Raw genomic sequence first — 23852 nt, forward strand, 5'->3', positions numbered from 1 at the left:
AGTGCATAAACAAGCCTTTCTTTACCTGGTTGTTTTTCTGAAGAAACCCATACAGGTACGATCATGGACGTGTTTGCACATTGTTCACTGGTTTCTGCGTTGAGAGACAGGGTAGTTGCAGCCTGTTCTGCGTCTATCTGACGGGTTTGAGGCAGCCGTAACAAAGCCTGCTGTCTTTTATGTATTTCCTTCTTTCTACAAGAGGTTTGTCTTTGAACTGGGGACAACTGTGAAGTTTGTGTCCGCTGTCTTGACAGAGCGAGCATGGCAGTGTAACGCGTGACCTTGGTTTAATGGTTTCTGTCTCTGTTACTACCTGCGTTTGGAGAACACTGGATGTGAGCCTTTTTTCCTTTTGGTGACTTTTACTAGTGGTTTTGGTGGAGTCGGTAGATTGGAGAGCCTGAAATGATGTGATTGGATTGCACAAGATCTCTGCTTCAGAGGACAGAAACTCAGCAAAGTCTTGTAGATCTGGAAACTTTCCCTTTTCTTTCATGCTCTGAGTAGCTTGACGATTCCACCTCGCTGCTGCCCAAGTTGGTAATTTTTTAACGAGTTTTTGATTTTCTTCACAATCGTTGAGAATGTTTAAGCCTTATATGTGGGGCATAGCTTCATGACATGTTTGAATTAGATCAGCAAATGCTCTGAATTCTGTAGAGTCATTTGTTTGTATTTTTGGCCATTTTGAAAGTTTCTCTCTGAAGGCTTTCTGTACAACAAATGGGTGACCATACCTTTGGTTGAGGCGGTCCCAAGCATCATCATATGCGGCACTGTCATTTCTGTAGAAGATGCCATCAAGCATTCGTCGAGCTGAACCTCCTACATATTTCTTCAAGTAGTGGAGCTTGTCTGCGCTTGTCTGAAATATTCCTTTTATCAACAAGTACTGTAAATGAAGCTTTCCGCTCAATGAACTGTATTGGGTCACCGGTGAACATGGAGGGCTCTGGTATTGGCAGTCTATTCATGGCAACGCTGTCCTGTAACGCTTGAGCTAAGTAAAGAATGTCTGATTGTGGAAGCGACTTAGACGCTATGTTACTGTCGGAGACTTGAATGGGAGCGGAAACTGGGGAAGCCCTCTGGACGGCTCTGCCACAGTCAACATGAAAGCTGCTCTCACTTTTTATCTCCTGATAATAAGTTATGAGCCTAGCTCTTGCGGCCTTTAACTCCTTTTCAGCCTTTAATCTGTGTAACTCACGTGTCAGAAGTTGGATCTTTTCCATTTGTTTTTCTTCTTCTAATAGCACTTCGTACTCTGCTTCCTTCCCAGATAGCAGACGGATGTGGGCCACTCCCGGCTGAGATATGGCACTGGTGGCTCACTGTCGGGACTCGCAAACCGCATGTGAGCCAGAGGTGGCCCACATATTGAAAACACACATCTGGCCCACAAGTTGCAAAACAGATGTGGCCCACTTCTGGCACAGATATGGCAGTGTTACCTACATGTGAGCCAAAAGTGGCCCACATACAAAAAAAATCATAAGGCCCACAAGTTCCAAAACAGATGTGGGCCACTTCTGGCAACAATGTGGCATGACCGGCTCACTGGCACTGGCAAACTGCATGTGAGCCAAAAGTGGCCCATATGTTGCAAACTGTTATTTGGCCCACATGCCTCAGTACTGATCTGGGCCGTAATACATTATAAAAAAACTCAAAAAAAAAAACTTGTAAATCCTGTAAAGCGCTTTGTGACAACTTGTGTTTTGAAAAGTGCTATACAAATATATTTGATTTAAAAAGACTATGGTAATTAAAGGTACCACATATGCTTTGTCAAGCCAACTTAATTAAATTAAATTTAGTTTGTTCACAGACTTTACCTTTTAGTTTTATTTGCTGTACTCGTGACAAAACATTAAGGCAGCACATGCTGCGGTGAGAGTCGATTAGCTGAAGTTCGCACTGAATGTCTAGAGGACAATCACCCAACACTCTACCTGCACTTCCGCCCACACGGAAAATGGCGACACACACATTTTGTGCATGCACAAGGTAAGACTTAAGTTTCTCTCCATGCCCAAAAGAACATTGACAAGGAGGCTTGCTAAGTTTTACAACTGGTTAACTGTACTTTAAAATAGTGCTACGTTCGCTAAATTTGTCTGTATGCATTTTCTATGCGTCATTATTTTTATGTTCTCTAGCGTAGACTAGCTTGCTAACGGCTAGCTAACTAGCTAACTTTCTCTTCCTGCGCCGTGCGGTAGCCTACTCCAGTAGCCTTTGTGTACTGTTTTTAGCCCCTTTTCTTTACTTTTTCTCTCTTTGTTTGTTTTTATCGCTGGTTTAGTGATAACTTAGCGTGTCCTATGGACATGGAGTCTGTTATCGTGGCCACTTTAAAGACAAGTTTTATTTACAAGAGGGAAGAGCTGCTGGGGGTGAGAACAAAAGGACACAAAGGGGTTTAGCTAGCTAATGTAGCTAATTCATATAATGAATATAAATCTTGATCTAGCTAAGCTGTATTATTATGCCAGCAAGCTTATTCTGCTATTACCAAACACAGTGTCATCTCTTTTAATTTGATATTTGATTTTAAATAGGTGTTACCATTGTTTTCTTTTAATTTATGACCAGTTGCTTAAATGTTAAAAGAAAATACTAGTCTGCAAATGTGTGTTGAGCTATCATCAACATTATGTTCCCTGTTCTCCTTTCCCTGGTCAAATCCTCGATGAGGGACTACTTCCATTGATGGACCTCAACTCTGCAGTTTCTTGAAGAAATAACAAGGTAAGCAAACACAAATTATTCTCTATGTAGTAATTCTCATAATTTTTGGTTTATATTTTAAATTTTTAAGGTTTTTTGTTATTGTTTTCTATCCTGATGCTTAATGTCATGTCTTCACAAAGCCAAAATGTTGAAAAGCCTTGTGTAATGATTCCTTTATTTTTGCCAGCAGTTGTTAACATGTCATTTACTTGTGCTTGATTTTCTTCTTATTATTTATCTAACTCTGTTTTTATTTATAGATCACTACATTAGGACTTCAGGAAGGTTTGGATGTGAAAGACACTGTCTGTCTGGAGAGTCACAAGATGTACAATGATCAACTCTGGCTGGAGGGGCATAAACGGAAAGATGGGGCTTCATAACGCACATCTAATGTAGTAATTGGTATGCTTTCTGCTTTTTAATGTGAGCATTTGTTTGAAAATGCAACTTTGCCATAAAAACGTTTATCTAAGCCATCACACCAGTAATATTTTAAAACACTTAGAATTTTATTTAGAATGGTTATTGACTTGCATTCTATTATTTCATTTCTCACATTAAATGTTTGTGTCAGCTGTAATAAAGGAAGTGTGTAACTTCAGCATGAGTGTGAATAGGTTAATCTTGCATGGTTAGCATTTTTCATTTTTAAAAGGATAAAAGGCAACAGCTAATTTAAATAAGTAGATTTAAGTATACATTTTGAGCTCAGTAGTGCATTTTTGAGTATCATGTTTCCAATTTGATTAGAAATGGTGATAAGCTTCTATAACACTTGCTTTACTAAACAATCTCCTTTTTTGTATATAATGAACAGAACAAGCAGGAGAGAAGTTTTGAATGCTGTCAAATACTGTTATGTGAATCAATCCAATGTTTTTGTACTGGACAGTGAAATTGAAGGAGGAGGAGGAGGTTGTTTTGAGTGTTAAATAAATTAAATTCTTTTGCACTAATTCCAGTGTTTGCATTCATTTTGTGCTTCCAGAATAGTTTTATTGTCTGAAATGAGTCTGGTGCAGATCTGTTCCAGATATGGCCCACATCTTGTAGTCAGCTATCTGGGTTGGCGGCTAATTCAGCCGCAGCCTCCGCTCTCTTCTCAGCAACTACTGACCTTGCAGAGCTTGATTTACTAACAAATGAATGTTTACTTTTATGTGTGACCGATGAGCTATAGATGGACCGAGCATAGTCCGGTTCGAGAAGCTCACGTAGGCGTGTCTTAACTTTGTCTCCGTCATAGTCATCGATGCCTGAGAGTCTTTCAAGTGCAACCTTAATAAAGTCTTTTGTGACCGCTTCACATGCATCTGTAAGTCGCCTTGTATCACTAGATCAATCAATCAATCAATCAAATTTTATTTATATAGCGCTTTTTACAACAGTTGTTGTCACAAAGCAGCTTTACAAGTGCCGAGTCCTAGCCCCCAGTGAGCAAGCCAAAGGCGACAGTGGCAAGGAAAAACTCCCTAGTTTTTTTGCATGAGGAAGAAACCTTGAGAGGAACAAAGACTCAGGGGGGGAACCCATCCTCCTCTGGCCGACACCGGTCACCATGACAACAACAACAACAATTTAGACAGAAAGAAGAGAAAGAAAAGGAAAAATATGTAATAATGTCCATCATGATGTATGCATCCGTTTAGGCAGGAGGTGGCTGGCTCAGGATGGATCGCTGGTCTCCTCATCTCATTATTCCTCAAGCAGGCGGGCAGCCATGTGGAGAAATGAAACAGGGAAAATTAGCTCTGTATGAGGACATATACAGGACAGGTAAAATTATAAACATTTCCGGAGTGTGGCAGCAACTCCGGCATTTAGTTAAATTATTACAGCCTAGCTAAAAAGGCAGAACCAGAAGGTAACATAGGCTTGGGGGCATTCTGAGACAATGGCATCCGTCCACTGCACTGTCAACAAACTTGAGTGACCACGAGCAGTGACAGGACGACAGCACCAGCGCCCCAGTCTACCATAAAACCCTTCGTCTATGAACCCCTGGATCTGTACTTTTATCTAAGGGGGGATATTAATTATCAAACGCTAAACGAAATAAGTGGGTTTTCAACCTAGACTTAAAGATTGTGACTGTGTCGGAGTCCCGGACGCATTTAGGAAGATTATTCCAAAGCTGGGGGGCCTTACAAGAAAAGGCTCTTCCCCCTGCTGTTACCTTATTAATTTTTGGAACTAATAAAAGACCAGCACCCTGTGATCTTAGTGGGCGTGGGGGTTCGTAATAGGAAATAAGTTCCTGAAGGTACTCAGGAGCAAGCCCGTGCAATGCTTTATAAGTTAATAAAAGAATTTTAAAATCAATACGGAATTTAACTGGGAGCCAATGCAGGGCTGATAGGACTGGACTGATATGCTGAAATTTTCTAGTTCTGGTCAGAACCCTGGCTGTGGCATTTTGAACTATTTGAAGTTTATTTAGATTCCTATTTGAACATCCTGACAGTAGTGCATTGCAGTAGTCTAATCTAGAGCTAACAAAGGCGTGCACCAATTTTTCCGCATCATCCTGTGATAATGCATTTCTTAATTTAGCAATGTTACGGAGATGTAGAAAAGCTATCCTAGTAGTATTATCTATGTATTTATCAAATGATAGGTCAGAGTCGAGTATGACACCTAGGTTTTTGGCTACTGTGCCAGGTGTAATGGGGTAGCCTGCGAGATTAAGCATTAGATCTGGAATTTTCTGTTTTGAGGCCTTAGGGCCCAGAAGGAGAACTTCTGTTTTGTCCTCATTAAGTTGGAGGAAGTTTAGAGACATCCAGCATTTAATATCTTTTACACAGGCCTCAATTTTTCTTAAACTGAGTTTGTCATCAGGTTTGGCTGATATGTAAAGTTGAGTGTCATCTGCATAGCAGTGAAAATTGACACCATGTTTGTTTATAACTGTGCCCAATGGTAGCATATATAATGTAAATAATAGTGGTCCTAGAATGGAGCCTTGCGGGATCCCATATTTAACTTTTGTACGTTTGGACTAGACGGGGTAATGCTTTCTCTAATCTCAGCATACAACTTTATGACATTGTCTCGATCTTTCTCTAATGCGTCGATGAGCGAGGCAATTTCGCTGTTTGTTATGTCTCTCTTTAATAGCTCTCGTGAAGTACGAATTTGCTTTTTCCATTGATCGTAGACTTTGCGGAGTCGTCGTTCCTTTTTACAGGCCTCCTCCTCCTGATATACCTGCATTTTTTCTGTAGGTTTCCTTAGACGAACGGAATGTAGAGGCTCCTCCTCCTCGTTGACCTCCGGGTCTTCCGTGTGTTCGGTTTCCTTTCCAGAAGCGTCCATGCTTAAGTACGACACAATTAACCATCTGATCTAAGAAGACCTCAGCGCTGAGTGCGGGTTAAGCTCTTCTCAGCCTGGGGCAAGCTCTTACTGTAGCATCCCGGTTGAAAAAGTGGTCTCTCGAACGGATGGTTCACAACATAACATTTTATTATTATGCCTTAGTCATAAACACGTCGTAAGAGCTTGTTCCCTCATCAACCAGGTGCTAAAGATCCGTTAAAGTTATGAATAATTATTTAGTAATCTCGTTTTACACTGTTCTTTCAACCTTGACCGTGGAGTGCACTTGCTAACTACGCCTCGGAACTCACACACTGATAGCGCGTTTATTTTTCTCTTCTTCGTTTCTTTCTTTCAAAATAAAAGCATAGCGCTGCAACAAAATAATAAAAGCTTATGAACCAACTTGCAATATGAAAATACTGAATTATCAGGTCAGTTACAGTGGGGTCACATATTCTGATGGCGGCTATCAGAATACGTGACCCCAGTTAAAAGGCTCACTTCTCCATCCCAGTCATAATTTTTATTGTTGGCTGCAATAGTGAGAGGATGGTAAGACTCATGGAAATGTGTGTTTGTTTTATTATCAATAGTATCTGGACATTCAGTGGGGTCACATATTCTGATGGCGGCCGTCAGAATATGTGACCCCAGTTAAAAGGCTCACCTCCCCATCCCATTCATGAAATTTAAAGTTGGCTGCAATGGTGAGAGGATGGTAAGACTCCTGGAAATATGTGGTTGTTTTATTATCAATAGTATCTGGACATTCAGTGGGGTCACACATTCTGATGGCAGCTGTGTTAAACTATGACTCTTGTGAATAACTATGGTTTAAAGACCTAGCACAGTTTCATCATTTACCATGGAAACCCCACCGTGACTCAACAATAACAGAAAACCAATAAAAATTAACTCTAACTTTTTATTACTCTATATTTAAACATTTTATCCAAAGGGGCAGAATTACCATTCGAAATTACAGAATCTTACAGCGCTTGCTTACGATGAAGCTTGCTATTTTCGTGTAAAATGATCAAAACGTTCTTGTTTAAGTACATTTATGTAATTAAGAGACGATAAAATGTAAATACAAAAATATCTGTCGTCTTTTGGCTCGCGGACACCAACAAAACGAGAAAAGAAAGCGCATCAGCGTAGTTTACGTAGCGTTCGTAAAGCACTCGTGCCTGTGAACAGAAACTGTGAAATAGCGCCCCCTGTGGTCACAAAACTCGACGGTCACAGAATCTGGTGTAACACCGGTGTTACACCGAATTCTGCGACCGTCGAATTTTGTGACCGCAGAGGGCGCTATTTCGCAGTTTCAGTTAGTTTCAGTTCACAGGCACGAGCGCTTTACGAATGCTGCGTAAGCTACGCCGACGCGCTTTCTTTTCTCGTTTTGCTGCTGTCCACGAGCCAAAATATGAGAGATGCGTGTATTTACATTTTATGTCGTCTGTTAACAAGAATGTTTCATTACAACATTTTTACACGTGACGACAGGAGTAAAGTCAGCCAATACATACGCCTGACAATAGCAAACTTTTCATAAGTACGTTATGTAAGCTGCTGTCATTTGGACCTCATTCCGAATGGTAATTATACACTTCTGAATAAAATGTTTACATATAGTCTACTAAAACGTTTTTAAAACGATCTTTTAAAGATCGATACATTAAAGTCACAGATCCAGTTGGCAGCTGTCAGAATGGGTGACTCCTATGCCACGGTCAGTCTGTCCACTCCATTCATGAATGTTTTTCTTTGGCTAACAGGTGTAGGGATGGTAAGTCACCTGAAAACATTTGGTTGGGTTTTAACTAGTTTGTATGGAGATGGACAGCAGTCACATATTTAGACAGCAGCCGTCAGAATCGGTGACCCCTATTCCAAAGTGCACTTGTCCATTCCATTCATAATTTTTTTTCTGTCTAATAAGGTGAAGGGATGGTAGGTCACCAGGAAAGACATGGCTGTTTTCAAAATGATTATAGGTGGAAATTCAGTGGGGTCACATATTAAGAACTGGTGACCCCATGCCAAGGTACATCTGTCACATCTACCATGGAAACACATCACCCACTGTGACTCCACAATAACAGAAAACAGTGATAGCAAAAACGTTTTAGTAGACTATATTTAAACATTTTATTCAGAAGTGTATAATTACCATTCGGAATGAGGTCCAAATGACAGCAGCTTACATAACTTACTTATGAAAAGTTTGCTATTGTCAGGCGTATGTATTGGCTGACTTTACTCCTGTCGTCACGTGTAAAAATGTTGTAATGAAACATTCTTGTTAACAGACGACATAAAATGTAAATACACGCATCTCTCATATTTTGGCTCGTGGACAGCAGCAAAACGAGAAAAGAAAGCGCGTCGGCGTAGCTTACGCAGCATTCGTAAAGCGCTCGTGCCTGTGAACTGAAACTAACTGAAACTGCGAAATAGCGCCCTCTGCGGTCACAAAATTCGACGGTCGCAGAATTCGGTGTAACACCGGCACTTTGAAACCCCTGCTCTAAAGAGCATCACTGAAGCAATGGCACCGTTTCAATCCTATGACAGCAATAAACGTTCAGAAAAGTCTGAGTGGTCATTCAAGTGTTTTGTTCATTTATACCAAATAATGATTATAGTGTCATTACAATAAAATATGCAGATGCTCTCCTGCAGATGTTAAGGGTGATGTGTGATACATCTTAATTAGCTGGTATGGCACCAAATCACTCAAATCTCTCAAACCTGTCAAGCTGTCATTTGCTCAGAACGCATTGAAACGCCGTGAGCCAATGCCACACACTGAAAGACAATGAGCCAACGAAAAGCTTCGCAACATTTTCAACAAATGAAGCGAAAAGCGAAACAGCGATGACCTTCGAAGCTTCGAATGTCATCGGTCACGGCACACAGGTATTTCGAATCACTCCGCTTCAGAAAAAGTTACACGCGCTCCGAAGCTTCGGTGTCATTTGTCCATCACTACAGCCAACCCTTACACATTTGGATGGCTTACTCCTTGTGTTAGGCACTTACATACTGATGACATGAATCTGAAAGGCAAACAAGACAGACACTCCAAATGTTCATTTAGCTATCTTTAAAGACACTTTAAGACAGTCAAATTAACCAAGTGACCACACGACAGCAATTTTCAACGTTAAACGACACCAAGTTTCGCACCCAGTAAGTCAACAGAACAAACAACGCAAAAAAATCCAAATTCCTTTAAGAACTACGCAGCAAATGTTTAAGACGTTAATTAGCTATGCTGATGAAAGTGACAGGACAGCAGCGTTAATGATGAAACGAAACTGAGAGTTGTTTCGCATCAAGTCAACAAGAGATTCATATTATATTTATTATATATAAAAAACAAAGTCTTCCAGAGTTATCCTATCTGGCATTTGTCCTAATTATCTAGCCAAGTAACTAATGAACCTCGGTAATAACTACGGATAAAGCGCCTACATTCGTGACAGCGTAGGCTACGTGAGTTTTTAAGTAATCCTTTTGGAAAGATGAAAGCATTTCCAACAGTGTCGTAAAACCCATCAACTAAAACGACATGCGTGGTTTCCTTCACGCGAGGTCAGTGTAAATGCCCACATGTATCCCTAGGTCAGTTCATAAGTTATAAGCTACGTTAATATCTTACCGCACTTAGAGGTATACCTCTATCGGTATGTGCTGCCATCTTGAACGCCGCAGTTCTGAACATCTGCGCTGCCTAGCACTCGACTTTCACGTCAGTGTTCACGCCCGTAGCCCATATATGTAATGCTGCAGCCCGGAGCCCCGGTGGGCGTGGGTAAAGGGCGGAGCATGTGTCAATCATTTTCGAATGCAGCCAATCAGATACTACACTTTCGTTGTCAATCAATTTTTATTAAGCCAATTATCAGCCAGAGTTAGCTGTCAATCATTTTTTACTGCAGCCAATCTTAACAGATTTGCCAAAAGAAGGCGGAAACTGCACGGAGAAGCTATTTAAACAGAAGTATATGCAATTCTTGCACAAAAGTAGCTGAATAAAAACATTAGAAGAGCTATGACTTTAGACATTTTTAAATAAATGTTTAAAATACTTCTCACTTGTTATTCTGGAACGGCACTTTAATGTTTTTTTTTTTCCTTTATTGCACGTATTGCATCATTTACATCATATATATATGTGGCGAGTGTAAATTGTTAGCGGAGGGGAGGTGTAAATGGACACAAATTAAGTATTATATCGCGATCGATCGCCAAGTATAAGCGCCTCCGCCGAGCAGAGCGTTGAGGAGCGATTTCGATTGGAGGATCGTGCTCTATTTTGTATTATTAATTTTTTGCTGATGCTGGTCCAGCGTGTCGCGTGCCACTGATTATGCCTCGGCGTGCCAACGGTGGCCCGCGTGCCATAGGTTGCCGACCCCTGCTGTAGAGCTTTTCCCGAGCCGTCGCACTGGCCGGCTTTGTGGCCACGAACCCCGCAATTCCAGCAGACCAGTCGGTTGCTTGCTTGGCGGTTGTGTGAGTGAGTCTGTCGGGGCATCCTGTCACAGCCATCACCGGTGAAGATTTGCTCCGCCCTGACGGCGTCGTCCACGGCAGCGTCGAGGGAGGTCGGGATGAACAGGCGGACGTGTCTCCTCAGCTCGGCTGGCTCCACTGCGCTGAGAAAAAAAATCTAGAGCTAACTGCCACTGGGCCTCGCACGGGAACAGGAGGTAGGCCAGGTGAAACAACTGTAGGGGTTTCACCTACTAATCCTAAAGTAGATATGATTTGCTTTACCTTAATTATTAATCAGTCTCATTAATTTAGAATCAGTCTCATATTCTAATTATACCAGAACCACAAGTTTAGTTATCAACTAAAGGTAATTAATGGTTTGGTATCTGAAGGATTTAACTATGAATTCTTTGGAGGTTTTGGCAACAACCACTTTTGAATGACATCAACACAGACAATTGATGATAAATAAATGATACATTTATTTAAAACCAACTATTCTAAAACAAACAGCATCAACAAGGATCAGTATATTTACAGTGACGACTCAGCATCTAGTGTGTGTGTGTGTGTGTGTGTGTAAAAGGGGAGGAGAGTAATGTGTGGACGTGCTTGTGTGCGTGTGAGGAGGCGGGGTTGTAGTTTCAGTTCTCCTATGGAGAACAAAGCAACTAAAATGGTGCCTACTTTAAACAGTAGAGCAGCGCGACTGTATGTTAATGAGCTCAGCTGGTTTATTCCAACGTGGTCAGAACAAAGGGTACTGGCTTAATAACTAAAAATTAATGTGGTGTGTCTGAGAATGGGGAAGACTACAAGACTCGGATCTCAGTGTGCTTGCAAGGATCCTGTTTGCTTCCGGCGCCGCCGCGAGTGGCTGCCTTTTCTAGTAACTCCGTCTTTGTGTGCTTTGTTGTTTTTCTTTTTTTTTTTTTTTTTTTTCTCGAGTTTTTCTTTAAACTTTATTTATTGACTTAGGCTTTTACGCATGACCATAGTGCATCTTATTTATATCCTAAGGATATTATAATACATTTTCAGAGTGGTATGGAGTGCAGCGTAGAGTTTCGATTCTATTCCCGGGAACAACTGCTGAGCCTCCGTCCCATGGGACGCGGGGGCATTGTCCTAACAATCCCGGGGGAGCTGAGGCGGAAGTATCGGGGCTGCAGAGCCGGTGCTAAGCTAAAGGCTAAGCTAAAGGCTAAGAAGACGGAGAAGCAGCGGAGATTCAAACCCTCGGTCCCGTCGGTGGTTATGGGGAATTTCAACTCGCTGACCAACAAAACCGATGAGCTGGCTAGTCTGGTGAAGACCCAGAATCTCTACAGGGAATGCAGTGTGCTGTGTTTCACTGAGACCTGGCTCACCCCCGACACCCCGGACGCTAACGTGGAGCTACCTGGATTCTCTACGGTGCGAGCGGACAGGGACCCGAAACTCAGCGGGAAACGCAAAGGTGGGGGGCTTGCGCTTTTTATCAACACCAGGTGGTGCAACCCCGGTCATGTAAACGTGAAGGAGGTTATCTGCTGTCGGGACATAGAACTGTTAGCGGTGAGCCTCAGACCATATTACATGCCGCGGGAGCTCTCACACGCCATCTTTGCGTGTGTTTACATTCCACCCCGGGCGGACGTGCAGGCAGCGTGTGACGTCATCCACTCCACCGTCGCAGCGCTACAGACACAGCACCCTGACGCCTTCTGTCTGATCTCTGGTGACTTTAACCATGTCACACTGGACACTACCCTGCCTGCCTTTTTCCAGTTTGTGGACTGTCCCACCAGGAAAAACAGGACTATTGACCTGCTGTATGCTAATGTGAGGGACGCATACAGGGCCACCCCACTACCACCACTGGGGAAATCAGATCACAATCTGGTTTTCCTACAGCCTCAGTACAAACCACTGGTACTGAGGCAGCCTTCTACCTCTCGCTCATTCAGAGTTTGGTCTCCTGAAGCAGAAGAAGCCCTCATGGACTGCTTCGAGACCACTGATTGGAGCGTGCTGCTGCATCCACACGGTGAGGACATTGAGGGAGTGACACACTGCGTTACGGACTATGTGAACTTCTGTATGGATGTAGCTGTTCCCACAAGGACTGTACGCTGCTTCCCAAATAATAAACCCTGGATCACCAGTGACGTCAAGGACCTCCTCAATCAGAAGAAGAGGGCGTTCAAAGATGGAAACTCGGTGGAGCTGAAGCGCGTACAGAGGGATCTCAAAGGACGTCTGAAAGAGGCCAAAGAGTCCTATAGGAGTGAAGTGGAGAGAAGGCTGCAGGACAACAACATGAGGGAGGTCTGGGGTGCGATGAGAGCTATCACAGGGTGCAAAAACAAAAGCAGCAACTCAGTGGATGGAGGTGTGGACAGAGCAAACCAGTTCAACTACTTCTACAACAGGTTTGACTGTCCTGCTCCTGCTGCCTCCTCCCCCTCCCCTCCTGCAGCACTCACCACCCAGTCACCCCCACTAGCCCCCCAGTCACCACTGGTTTCCCATTTCGATTCGATTTCGATTCACAAGGTCCCGATTCAATTCGATTTTCGATTCGATTCGATCTGATTCAATATCAATCCTTGTAGGGACATTTCAGTTACAATAAAAAGTGTAGTTTGAATGTGAAATGTTGTAATGATACAAGGAACACTCAAAAATACATTTATTAAAATGTATTAAGATATTAGTGTTTATACTGTGAACAACAGTTACATTCTTTTTTAAATATCAATTAATGCACACTCTTCCACATAGCTCCTTTACCAGAAAAGGCATTGAAAGCGGTTTTGAACAGCCTTTTAAAGTGCAAATTAAGTTTGTTTTTTTTTACATGTAACAAAAACATTTATGAACATAGTTCTGAATATTGTAAACATTAAGGTCCAAAAACTAAGATTTATTCATAACTGCTTTTTGACAGATTGTCAAATTTTTCTGCAAGAAAAGGAGCTGATCAACATGTTGAGGAGTGAGACAGCTCCTTTTTGCAGTAACAATATTGCCAACTGTTGAGAAAACTTCACAGCTTTATACTTGACGCGCGCAACCAGCGTGAGGGTCCGTGCGCCGAAAACGACGTAATTGCGGTGGCTCCGCTCGTGCACTGTCGCTTCACGAGCTCGTGCACCTCTCATATTTTGTAACTAAGCGCGCGCCACGCTTCAGCACAATAAACAAAGTCATGTTTCAGGGTTCATACACCTTTAAAAGGTGGCATTCAAGCTCTTCAGTTATTTTTTTGGCACGGGGAGAACTTGTAGATAGTTTAATCGCAAATGCCTTCTCTAGTGGAGTTTGTTTGGGTTCTGGAGTTTTTTGAATATCAGGATGGTGTCGCGTTAAATGATTTCTCAGATTTGTGGTATTCCCACAATATTTCACCTCCATGTTGCACAGTTTACACACGGCTGTGCTTTTATCCAACTCTTCCCTACCATCATGGTTTCTGAATCCAAAATGTAACCATACATCTGCAGGTGTACATGGACACAAATTAAGTATTATATCGCGATCGATCGCTCGCCAGTGGTTGGCGCCAGAGCAAACTAGTAACTCATTGAATCATAGATGTGGATCAGAGGTACATTTTTTTACTCTTGCTGCAGCCATGCTTAACTCAGCCAAGTGGCGGTGCTCGAGAAAAAAAAGGATGATCTCGCGAGATAAAACGCGAGACGTTAAAACGGTACGCATATGCAGGGAAAATTGGCTAATTCTAAAGATCGATCTCAGGTTTCATAAATCGATATCGAATCATTCAAATGAAGATCGATTTGAATCGAAAGATCGATTTTTTTAAACACACCCCTACTGATCAGGGTATTTAAGTACCTGGAAACTTTGCAAGAAAATTGGCACACACAGGTACAATCAGATCAAACTCGAAGCCTGCAAATAGCTTAGCTTGCACATGAAACACGGGGAGATCATGAAGACGTCAACATTACACATACAGTGGGGAAAATAAGTATTTAGTCAGTCACCAATTGTGCAAGTTCTCCCACTTAAAAAGATGAGAGAGGCCGGTAATTGACATCATAGGTAGACCTCTATGAGAGACAAAATGTGAAAAAAATTTGAGAAAATCATTTTGTCTGACTTTTAAAGAATTTATTTGCAAATAATGGTGAAAAATAAGAATTTGGTCAATAACAAAAGTTCATCTCAATACTTTGTTGTATATCCTCTGTTGGCAATGACAGAGGTCAAATGTTTTCTGTAAGTCTTCACAAGGTTGGCACACACTGTTGCTGGTATGTTGGCCCATTCCTCCATGCAGATCTCCTCTAGAGCAGTGATGTTTTGGGGCTGTCGGCGGGCAACACGGACTTTTAACTCCCTCCAAAGGTTTTCGATGGGTGGTTTCTTATGAAGCCACTTCTTTGTTGCCCTGGCAGTGTGCTTGGGATCATTGTCATGCTGAAAGACCCAGCCACGTTTCATCTTCATTGCCCTTGCTGATGGAAGGAGGTTTGCACCCAAAATCTCACAATACATGGCCCCATTCATTCTTTCATGTACACAGACCAGTCGTCCTGGTCCCTTTGCAGAGAAACAGCCCCAAAGCATGATGTTGCCACCCCCGTGCTTCACAGTTGGTATGGTGTTCTTTGGATGCAACTCAGCATTCACTGTCCTCCAAACACGAGGAGTTGTGTTTTTACCAAATAGTTCTACTTTGGTTTCATCTGACCATATGACATTCTCCCAATACTCTTCTGGAACATCCAAATGCTCTCTAGCAAACTTCAGACGTGCCTGGATATGGACTGGCTTAAGCAGGGGGACATGTCTGGCACTGCAAGATCCGAGTCCCTGGCGTCGTAGTGTGTTGCTGATGGTAGCCTTTGTAACGTTGGTCCCAGCTTTCTGCAGGTCATTCACTAGATCCCCCCTTGTGGTTCTGGGATTTTTCCTCACCGTTCTTGTGATCATTTTGACCCCACGGGCTGAGATCTTGCGTGGAGCCCCAGATCGAGGGAGATTAGTAGTGGTCTTGTAGGTCTTCCATTTTCTGATTATTGCTCCCACAGTAGATTTCTTCACACCAAGCTGCTTGCCTATTGCAGATTCAGTCTTCCCAGCCTGGTGCAGGTCTACAATTCGGTTTCTAGTGTCCTCAGACAGCTCTTTCGTCTTCACCATAGTGAAGTTTGGAGTGTGACTGTTTGAGGTTGTGGGCAGGTGTCTTTTATACTGTTAACGACTTCAAACAGGAGCCATTAATACAGGTAATGAGTGGGGGAAAGAGGAGCCTCTTAAAAAAGAAGTTACAGGTCTGTGACAGCCAGAAATCTTGCTTGTTTGTAGGTGACCAAATACTTATTTTCCACCATTATTTGCAAATAAATTCTTTAAAAGTCAGACAAAATGATTTTCTCAATTTTTTTTCACATTTTGTCTCTCATAGTTGAGGTCTACCTATGATGTCAATTACAGGCCTCTCTCATCTTTTTAAGTGGGAGAACTTGCACAATTGGTGACTGACTAAATACTTGTTTTCCCCACTGTACATGGAGGGGGAACTCAGATAATGCACATATACATAAAAATGGACAGGGGTGACATAACTAATAACACACAATTAATAATAATTAATAACACTATACAGACATAAACATCACATAACACGCAATGACGTCACCCTCCAGTACCCCTAATTCGGCCGACGCTACAAAATTAATAACCTGGAACATTCTGTTTGGCATACTGTTAACCATGTTTTGCAAAACAGTGTTCTCATAGTTTTCCCAAGCCTCCGAAATAGCTGTTTTGAGCTCTTCAAACAGTGGTGTACTGCATCCCTTCAGCGTTAATCCTGCGTACCAAGATTGCCCAGAGGTTTTCCTCAGGATTTAGGTTCTGTGTTGTAAAGTAAATAGCATTAGTAAATCCTGTTATTAGCATTCCACAATAATAATAATAATAATAATAATAATAATAATAATAATAATAATAATAATAAACTTTATTTGTATAGCAGCTTTCATACATACATGCAACTCAAAGTGCTTTACAGAATAAATTAAAATAGAAACATTAAAACGAAGCAAAGTGTCAAGTTGAGGACCCCGGCCCCTCCCTTTTGGGCATATGTTTACGTCATCTACGTCTCCTAGTCTGCGTCTGTGGATCTCCGTGGGTGCGGTTGTGTCTTGTGCTGATTCGTCTCACCTGTGGCTCGTCTCGTAATCACGTGGGTCTTATGTGGTTTGCGTTCGCGCAGTGTCCTGTGCTCGTCGTTGTCTGAGTTAGCACGTTTTCATGTACATGTATGTTTCTACGTGCGCATACTGTGCTATTTGTTATATATATTAAACGTGACGTCTGTAGCAAAGCAAGGATTCCGTGTCTCGTCCTTCGCCCTGCCCGCGTGTCACACAAAGATAAAAAGACAAAGGAAAATATTAAGAAATTAAAGATTAACAGGAAACAAAACAATAAAATAATGTAATAAAAATGAATAAAGTAAATAAGATGGAACAGATTTAGGGTTGCTTAACTAAAACTAAAAGCAGATCTAAATAGGAAGGTTTTGAGACTCTTCTTAAAGCTGTGCAGGGATGAAATGCCTCTGAGCTCTTCAGGAAGAGAGTTCCAGAGCTTTGGGCCATAGTGGCTAAAAGCCCCCTCACCAATCTTTAATGGGCTTTTAGGAATCACCAGTAGATTACTGTTTGAAGACCTGAGAGACCTGACTGGAACATATCTAATCATCATTTCACAGAGATAAAGAGGAGCAAGACCATGAAGACATTTTAAAACCATCACTAGAACCTTAAAATTTATTCTAAAGTCAGTCCCACCAGGATTTCGCGGGCCTTTTTTGTGATTGTTGCGGGCTAAAATGTTTGATGTTGCGGGTGTTTTTCAAAAAAATTGCGATGGAAGTGGCGGTGTGTTTTTGCTTTTTTGTGAGTACATTGCAATAGGGAGTAAATGTTGTATGGTTTCCTCTATTTAGTAGTCCATTTTAATTATCTATTTACCTATTTATTCAGGGTTGCCAACTTTTCAAGATCGCTTGGAGTGAAATTTGACCCTGGAGGGGGTGGCGAACGTTAATTGTTGAGGGGGGGGGGGGTTAGCGAACGTAAGTTGTTACCGGGCGGCCTGTAAAATGGACACAAATTAAGTATTATATCGAGATCGATCGCCAGTGGTTGGTGCCAGAGCGAACTAGTAACTCATAGATATGGATCAGAGATAAATAAACTAGATTTTATTTCGGCGTGAGAAATCGGATGTGTGGCGTGTGAGCGTGTGAAGACGGTCAAATGCGTGTGTCTCACGCTCAATGCGTGAGAGTTGGCAACCCTGACTTATTTATTTATGGGTATTATGCTTCTTATAAAACCCCTGGTTTTAACACTTCAAGCAATCATTGAATGAATCATTTCGAATCATTTTGACTATATGTATAAATATTTGACTTAATTAAGTTTAACTGGTGCGCGCAGTTACAAAATTCGAGAGGTGCACGACCTTGCGAATCGACAGCGTGCGACGCCCTCATGCACGGACGGAGCCACTGCTCACAGTGCTGGTTATGTTAAGTGAAGGAGATTAAAAGTGTGAATGTTTACTAGTGGGCCACTGACAAGGTGTCATACACCTCACATATACAGTTCAACAGCTGTCATCTTCGCCGCGCTGACTCTCGCCGCTTGAGTGCGTTGCAGTGACTTCGCAGGCTACCGTTGCATTGTGGGGAATGTAGTGTTTGTGCTTGCAAAACACCATCGGGCGGCTGTGGCCTGTGGGCCGGTTCTAATAGTAATTAAATATCATCCAGGGGGCCATAGATAATCAATTCTGGACAGTTTATCCCTGCTTTCATGTAGTGTACTGCTTTTCCCGATCTTTTTGCCGTTATTTTCGTCGCTCATGCTGCTTTCAGTCTGCTCCTCTTGAACGTATATACGGAAGTAAGGCGGGAGTTTGTCGACGTCACATCAAGACGACATCAGTGATTGGTCAAATTTGCGGGAAAGTTACGGTGATTGGCTGAAGTTGCAACACCGCCCTGAATTCGCGGGGTTTGCTTGAAGTTGCGTTGAAGTTGCAAATCGCAACATCGCGACTTTCTGGAGGGTCTGGTATATACAGTAAACTTTAAGAATACTTTAAGGAGTCTATTTCAAGTACATCAATAGTAAGCTGCAAGTAATATGCCAAGCAAACTTAAAGTAAACTAGTAAAATAACAGTATACTTAAATAAAAATAGACTTGAAGTATAACTAGTACAATGGCAGTATATTGATAAGTGTACTTGTGGTATACTTTAAGCATACAAGAAGGATATACCAAGTACATTGATAGCATATACATGAGTATACTAGTTTTATACTATAAAGCCCCCATACTCAAATAGCGGCCCGCGGGCCATCTATTTCTGGCCCGCGAGCTGTTTTGAAAAGTGTTTTTTTTTTCAATTGCACTATCCGCTCTTATTTTGAAATTGAGCACCGCAATCTCAAGACGATGCTGGGAATTGCCTCTATGGCAACAACAAACAGATAGACGCCCAAATGCGTTCGCCACCTCCCCGTCAACAATTTACGTTCGCCAATCCCAAACCCCCCCCAACAATTTAGGTTCGCCAACCCCTGTAGTATACTTGCTATACTTATACTGAAGTATACTTAATAAAATGAACTTAAGGTATACTACTTTTTGCTAAGGGCAGGTGAAAAAGGAGGCACTGGCCGTCACCTGGGCCTGTGAGAGGCTAAGTTCATACCTTTGGATTACATTGGATTACAGTTCACAATAGAAATGGACCATAAACCCCTCCTCACACTGTAACGGACAAAAACACTGGATGACTTACCTCCCAGGATTCAGTGATTCCGCCTGCGATTGCTTAGGTTTACATACAACATTGTGCATGTACCTGGAAAAGCCCTCATCACAGCAGACACACTGTCCAGGGCTCCGATAAGGCGTCCAATGACAGCAGAAGAAACACAGATGGAAGGGGAAGTACAGATTTTCGTTAGCACAGTGATAACTTACCTGCATCTCAGTCCAAACTCCAGCTGATAGCTGAACATCAGTGGCAGGATGCCATCTGCAGGTCATCTGAAATTATTAAAACAGAAATATATAGGGTGAATAAAAAAACAAAAAAAACCCATGATTCCATACACATTACAATTGATACATGGTTATCTTAGCCATAAATAAATGATCTGATAATGAGTGGATATTATGCCCCTCCAATATTTAAGACAATCAAGCTGGTAAGTAGCTAGGTAGGGGTAAAGAGAGATAATATGCAGAAACAAAAAGCCTACGATGTTCACATAAACTTGAAGTTCAACATGTTACCGCAAAATTTTGTTAATGTAAATCAATGTTAGCTTTAGCAGAGAGCCAGTTGTAGCTGAGATGTTGTGCCGTGCCTGTTGTCCCATCCCAGTGATACAGGAAGTACAGGACAGCGGCTGCTGCTGTGGCACAACGGCACATTAGAAGCATTATTTCCTTATTTGTGCTGCTGTTTCACTGAACGACGGCAAATAAAAGGGAGCCTTCACATCTACAAGAAAGGTGGAAGGTGGAAGGAGTATTTTGAGGAACTGATTAATCAAGAGAATGAAAGGGAAAGAAGGTTAGAAGAGGTAGAAGTTGTGAATCAGGAAGTGCCTCAGGTGAGCAAGGAGGAAGTAAGGGCTGCAATTCAGAGAATGAAGTGTGGTAAGGCAGTTGGACCAGATGATATTCCAGTGGAGGCATGGAAATGTTTGGGAGAGACAGCAGTGGAGTTTTTGACTGGGTTATTTAACAGAATCTTGGAAGGTCAGAAGATGCCTGAGGAGTGGAGACGAAGCATAATGGTGCCGATTTTCAAGAATAAGGGTGACGTTCAGAGCTGTAGTAATTACAGGGGAATAAAGTTGATCAGTCACAGCCTGAAAATCTGGGAAAGAGTAGTGGAAGCTAGGCTTAAAGGAGAGGTAGAGATCTGTGAGCAGCAGTATGGTTTCATGCCAGCTAAGTGCACCACAGATGCTATGTTTGTTTTGAGAGTGTTAATGGAGAAGTATAGGGAAGGACAGAAGGAGTTACATTGTGTGTTTGTTGACTTAGAGAAAACTTATGATAGAGTACCGAGACAGGAGCTGTGGTATTGTAGGAGGAAGTCAGGAGTAGCAAAAAAGTATGTGAGGGTGGTGCAGGATATGTATGAGAACAGTGTGACAGCAGTGAGATGTGCGGTAGGAATGACAGACGGGTTTAAAGTGGGGGTAGGACTACATCAGGGATCAGCCCTGAGTCCCTTCCTGTTCGCAACTGTCATGGACAGACTGACGGACGAGGTTAGGCAGGAGTCCCCTTGGACTATGATGTTTGCTGATGACATTGTGATCTGTAGTGAGAGTAGGGAGCAGGTGGAGGTGAGCTTGGAAAGATGGAGATATGCTTTGGAGAGCGGGGGAATGAAAGTCAGCAGGAGTAAAACAGAGTACATGTGTGTGAATGAGAGGACAGACGGTGGACAGGTCCAGTTACAAGGAGTTGATCTGGCGAAGGTTGACAAGTTTACCTACAGTATGAATTCTGGAACAATAGATAAACGATCATACAATAAATCTACTAGACTGGCCAGCATGCTTCCCAGACCTAAATCCTGAGGAAAACCTCTGGGGAATCTTGGTACACAGGATTAACACTGAAGGTGTCACGGTCACAGCTCCGGACCCTTCCCTGTGGGCGTGTCGTTATGTCGTCTGCGTGCAGTTATGTCCATGTATGTAGTTCCGTGGGGGTGGGTTGTCTGTGAGCGTGTTTGTAGTCGCACCTGTGCCTTGTCTCGAGATCACGAGGGTATGTGTTACTCTCGGACCTTAGCGATGTTTCGGACGTGAAAATAAGCTGTCTTGCATGCAGTCATGATGTGTGATTTGAAGCTGAGCTCATTATCAAAGGTGAAGCCCAGGTTCTTAACACATTGTCTGGCATTCAGATTCATTTAAATAAGTCTGGATATCATTCCTTTGTGAATCACTGCCAAGAACAAGAACTTCTGTCTTCTCTTTATTTAGTTGCAGAAAATGGTCAGACATCCATGTCTGTATATCATCTATGCAGTCAAACAGTGAGCAAATTGATTTTAGGGCTTTGGGTTCTAGAGAAATATAAAGTTGAGTGTCATCTGCATATTAATCATAACTAATACCATGTTTATTATTGATATGTGGTAATGGAAGCATATATAGGTTGAATAGTAACGGCCCAAGAATTGATCCTTGGGGGACACCACAAGTTATTTTTTGACGGGTTGAGGAAGAGGTATCTAATGCTACATAGTAATCATGCCCAGTTAGATACGATCTAAACCAGTCTAAGACTAAGCCACTAAGGCCTACCCAGCTCTGTAGTTGATCAAGAAGTATTTCATGATCAACAGTGTCAAAAGCGGCGCTTAAATGTAGCAGAAAAAGGACTGAGTTTGCCTGTATCCTTATTCAATCTCAAGTCATTTACTACCTTAACTAGGGCTGTTTCAGTGCTGTGGAGAACTTTGAAACCAGACTGAAAAGTGTAATTTATTTGATTTATGCCTGCCGGTTGCCCCCGGTTACAGCGGCAGCTGTCCTGTTTTGGTCACGTGATGTTCGTCCCTCAGGTGGGCGGGACCCGTGATCCGTCTCACCTGAGGGTCGTTTGTTTGCCTATATATGTCTTGTCTTTGTACCAGTTGACTGCTGGTTATTATTTCCTTAATCTGGATCTATGTCACGGGTATTTGGTTTGCGCACGTTCTATTAAACCATCCTCTTTCCCTGAGACTTGGCGTGATCGCTTCCTTTTTAGTTGCTCACCCTGCCCGTCACAGAATAACCAGCCACCCTTTGGAAGCCGCCAGTCTCCTTTACTTTCTCCTTCGTTCGTGGTCATGTCTCGTGGTGAGTGTTTGTCTACGTGCTGTGTGTTTGTCGTGTGTTGTCTGAGAGTGTGTTGAGTCTGTCCCCACTCGTCCCGCCGTGTTTAAATGTTGTTTGTGTTGAGACCCGTAAGTTACACGGCGGTGACTAGAGCTGGGGACCAGTAGACTCCGCTCTCGCCCAGCGAAACTGCCGGTACCTCACATTGCGCTCGTCCGTTGTCCGTTATCGTCTGTGTGTGTGTGTGTACGTTGTATTGTGTGTATATATAACGACGCGGACGTGATCGAGTGTGTGAGTGTGCCGTGGTGTGTGTGTTTCGCTGGTGGTGTTTGTGTGTGTATGTAGACGGGTCCACCGATGCATGCTGCACGCTAGACTGCGTGTGACGCGATAGTCTCTCGGCTCTTTCGCCTCGCTCACCAGAAATCCCGTGGTGACGGGGGTGAGCGACTGCGAGCCGAGGAGACGCGTCACTGTGGGCGTGATACGTAAGCCGCTCGTGGATAGCTCTCTCTCTCCAGGTATCTTCGGATCCCATGGCGAACATGGTGAGAGAGAGAGAGCTGGAGTAGGCGCGTCATGCTCTACAGAGCGCGCGCATCGGTGGGTCCTGTCCGTTTGTTTGTTTTCTGTCTTTGCGTGTTCGTTTTGTCCTAGCGTGTAGCGTGATTTGTTTTATGTAATTCATCACTTGCACCCCTCTTTACTGTGTGTGGGGAGGGGCCCATTTGAGGTCCCGTGCCACTGGGTGTGGCACGGAGGGTGTCTTAGGCGCGTAAATGTTATATGTTGTGTTTGTGTTTTTATTTTGTTATTCCCCGGAGGCCCCCCCCTAAATATGTTTTTGGGGGGGAGCTATGGGGTTCCTGAGCCGGGAACGTGGCTCAGAAGGCGCTGCTCCGTCAGGAGACCTGACCTTTGGGAGGGACCCCTGAGCAGGTAGGAGCACCTGTACCCCTTTGTGTAGGCAGAGGATGCCTGGGGTGTATGGACAGGGTGTCTCCTCATGCCAAGAAGGGGTCCCCTCCCCCCTGGGTAAAAGGGGGTTCAAGGGTCAGGGCAGAGCGCGTTTTGTGTTATGTGTTGTCTGTGTGCGTGTGTGTGTGATGTGTTGCAGGTTGCTCCTGGTGGTGGACTGCGGCACTCCCGGACCTTGTGGGGTCTCCAGGAGGAGACCCTCCCCTTCGAGCTCGGGGTGACCAGCGTGTCCCTGTTGCGCATTGCCAGGGCCCTGGTCTCTGGCGCTCCTGGGTTGGGTGGAGGAGTCCACTTTGCAATGAGGGGCCCCGGGAGGGGTTCACTCCCCAGGAGGCTGGGGTGACCCCTAGCAAAAAGGGCAGGGGTCAGCTCCGAGCGAATTGGTAGGT

The 23852-nt window shown here is 43.2% G+C and overlaps 1 protein-coding gene across 3 annotated transcripts in view; it reads right to left on the reverse strand.

The window, feature by feature from the left end:
• Positions 1-9823, reverse strand: part of LOC143511900 (MORC family CW-type zinc finger protein 3-like) — a 29421-nt gene extending 19598 nt beyond the window's left edge. For 2 of the 3 annotated variants that reach the window (XM_077001626.1, XM_077001624.1), the window contains exon 1: positions 9737-9823. In XM_077001626.1, coding sequence (XP_076857741.1) covers positions 9737-9799 — 63 coding nt within the window. In that variant the 5' untranslated portion in view covers positions 9800-9823. The remainder of the gene's footprint in view (positions 1-9736) is intronic. The other variant, XM_077001627.1, reaches the window with a different exon arrangement.
• Positions 9824-23852: the final 14029 nt, after the last annotated feature.

The sequence above is a fragment of the Brachyhypopomus gauderio genome, chromosome 4, assembly GCF_052324685.1.
Source record: "Brachyhypopomus gauderio isolate BG-103 chromosome 4, BGAUD_0.2, whole genome shotgun sequence".
Classification (NCBI taxonomy): domain Eukaryota; kingdom Metazoa; phylum Chordata; class Actinopteri; order Gymnotiformes; family Hypopomidae; genus Brachyhypopomus; species Brachyhypopomus gauderio.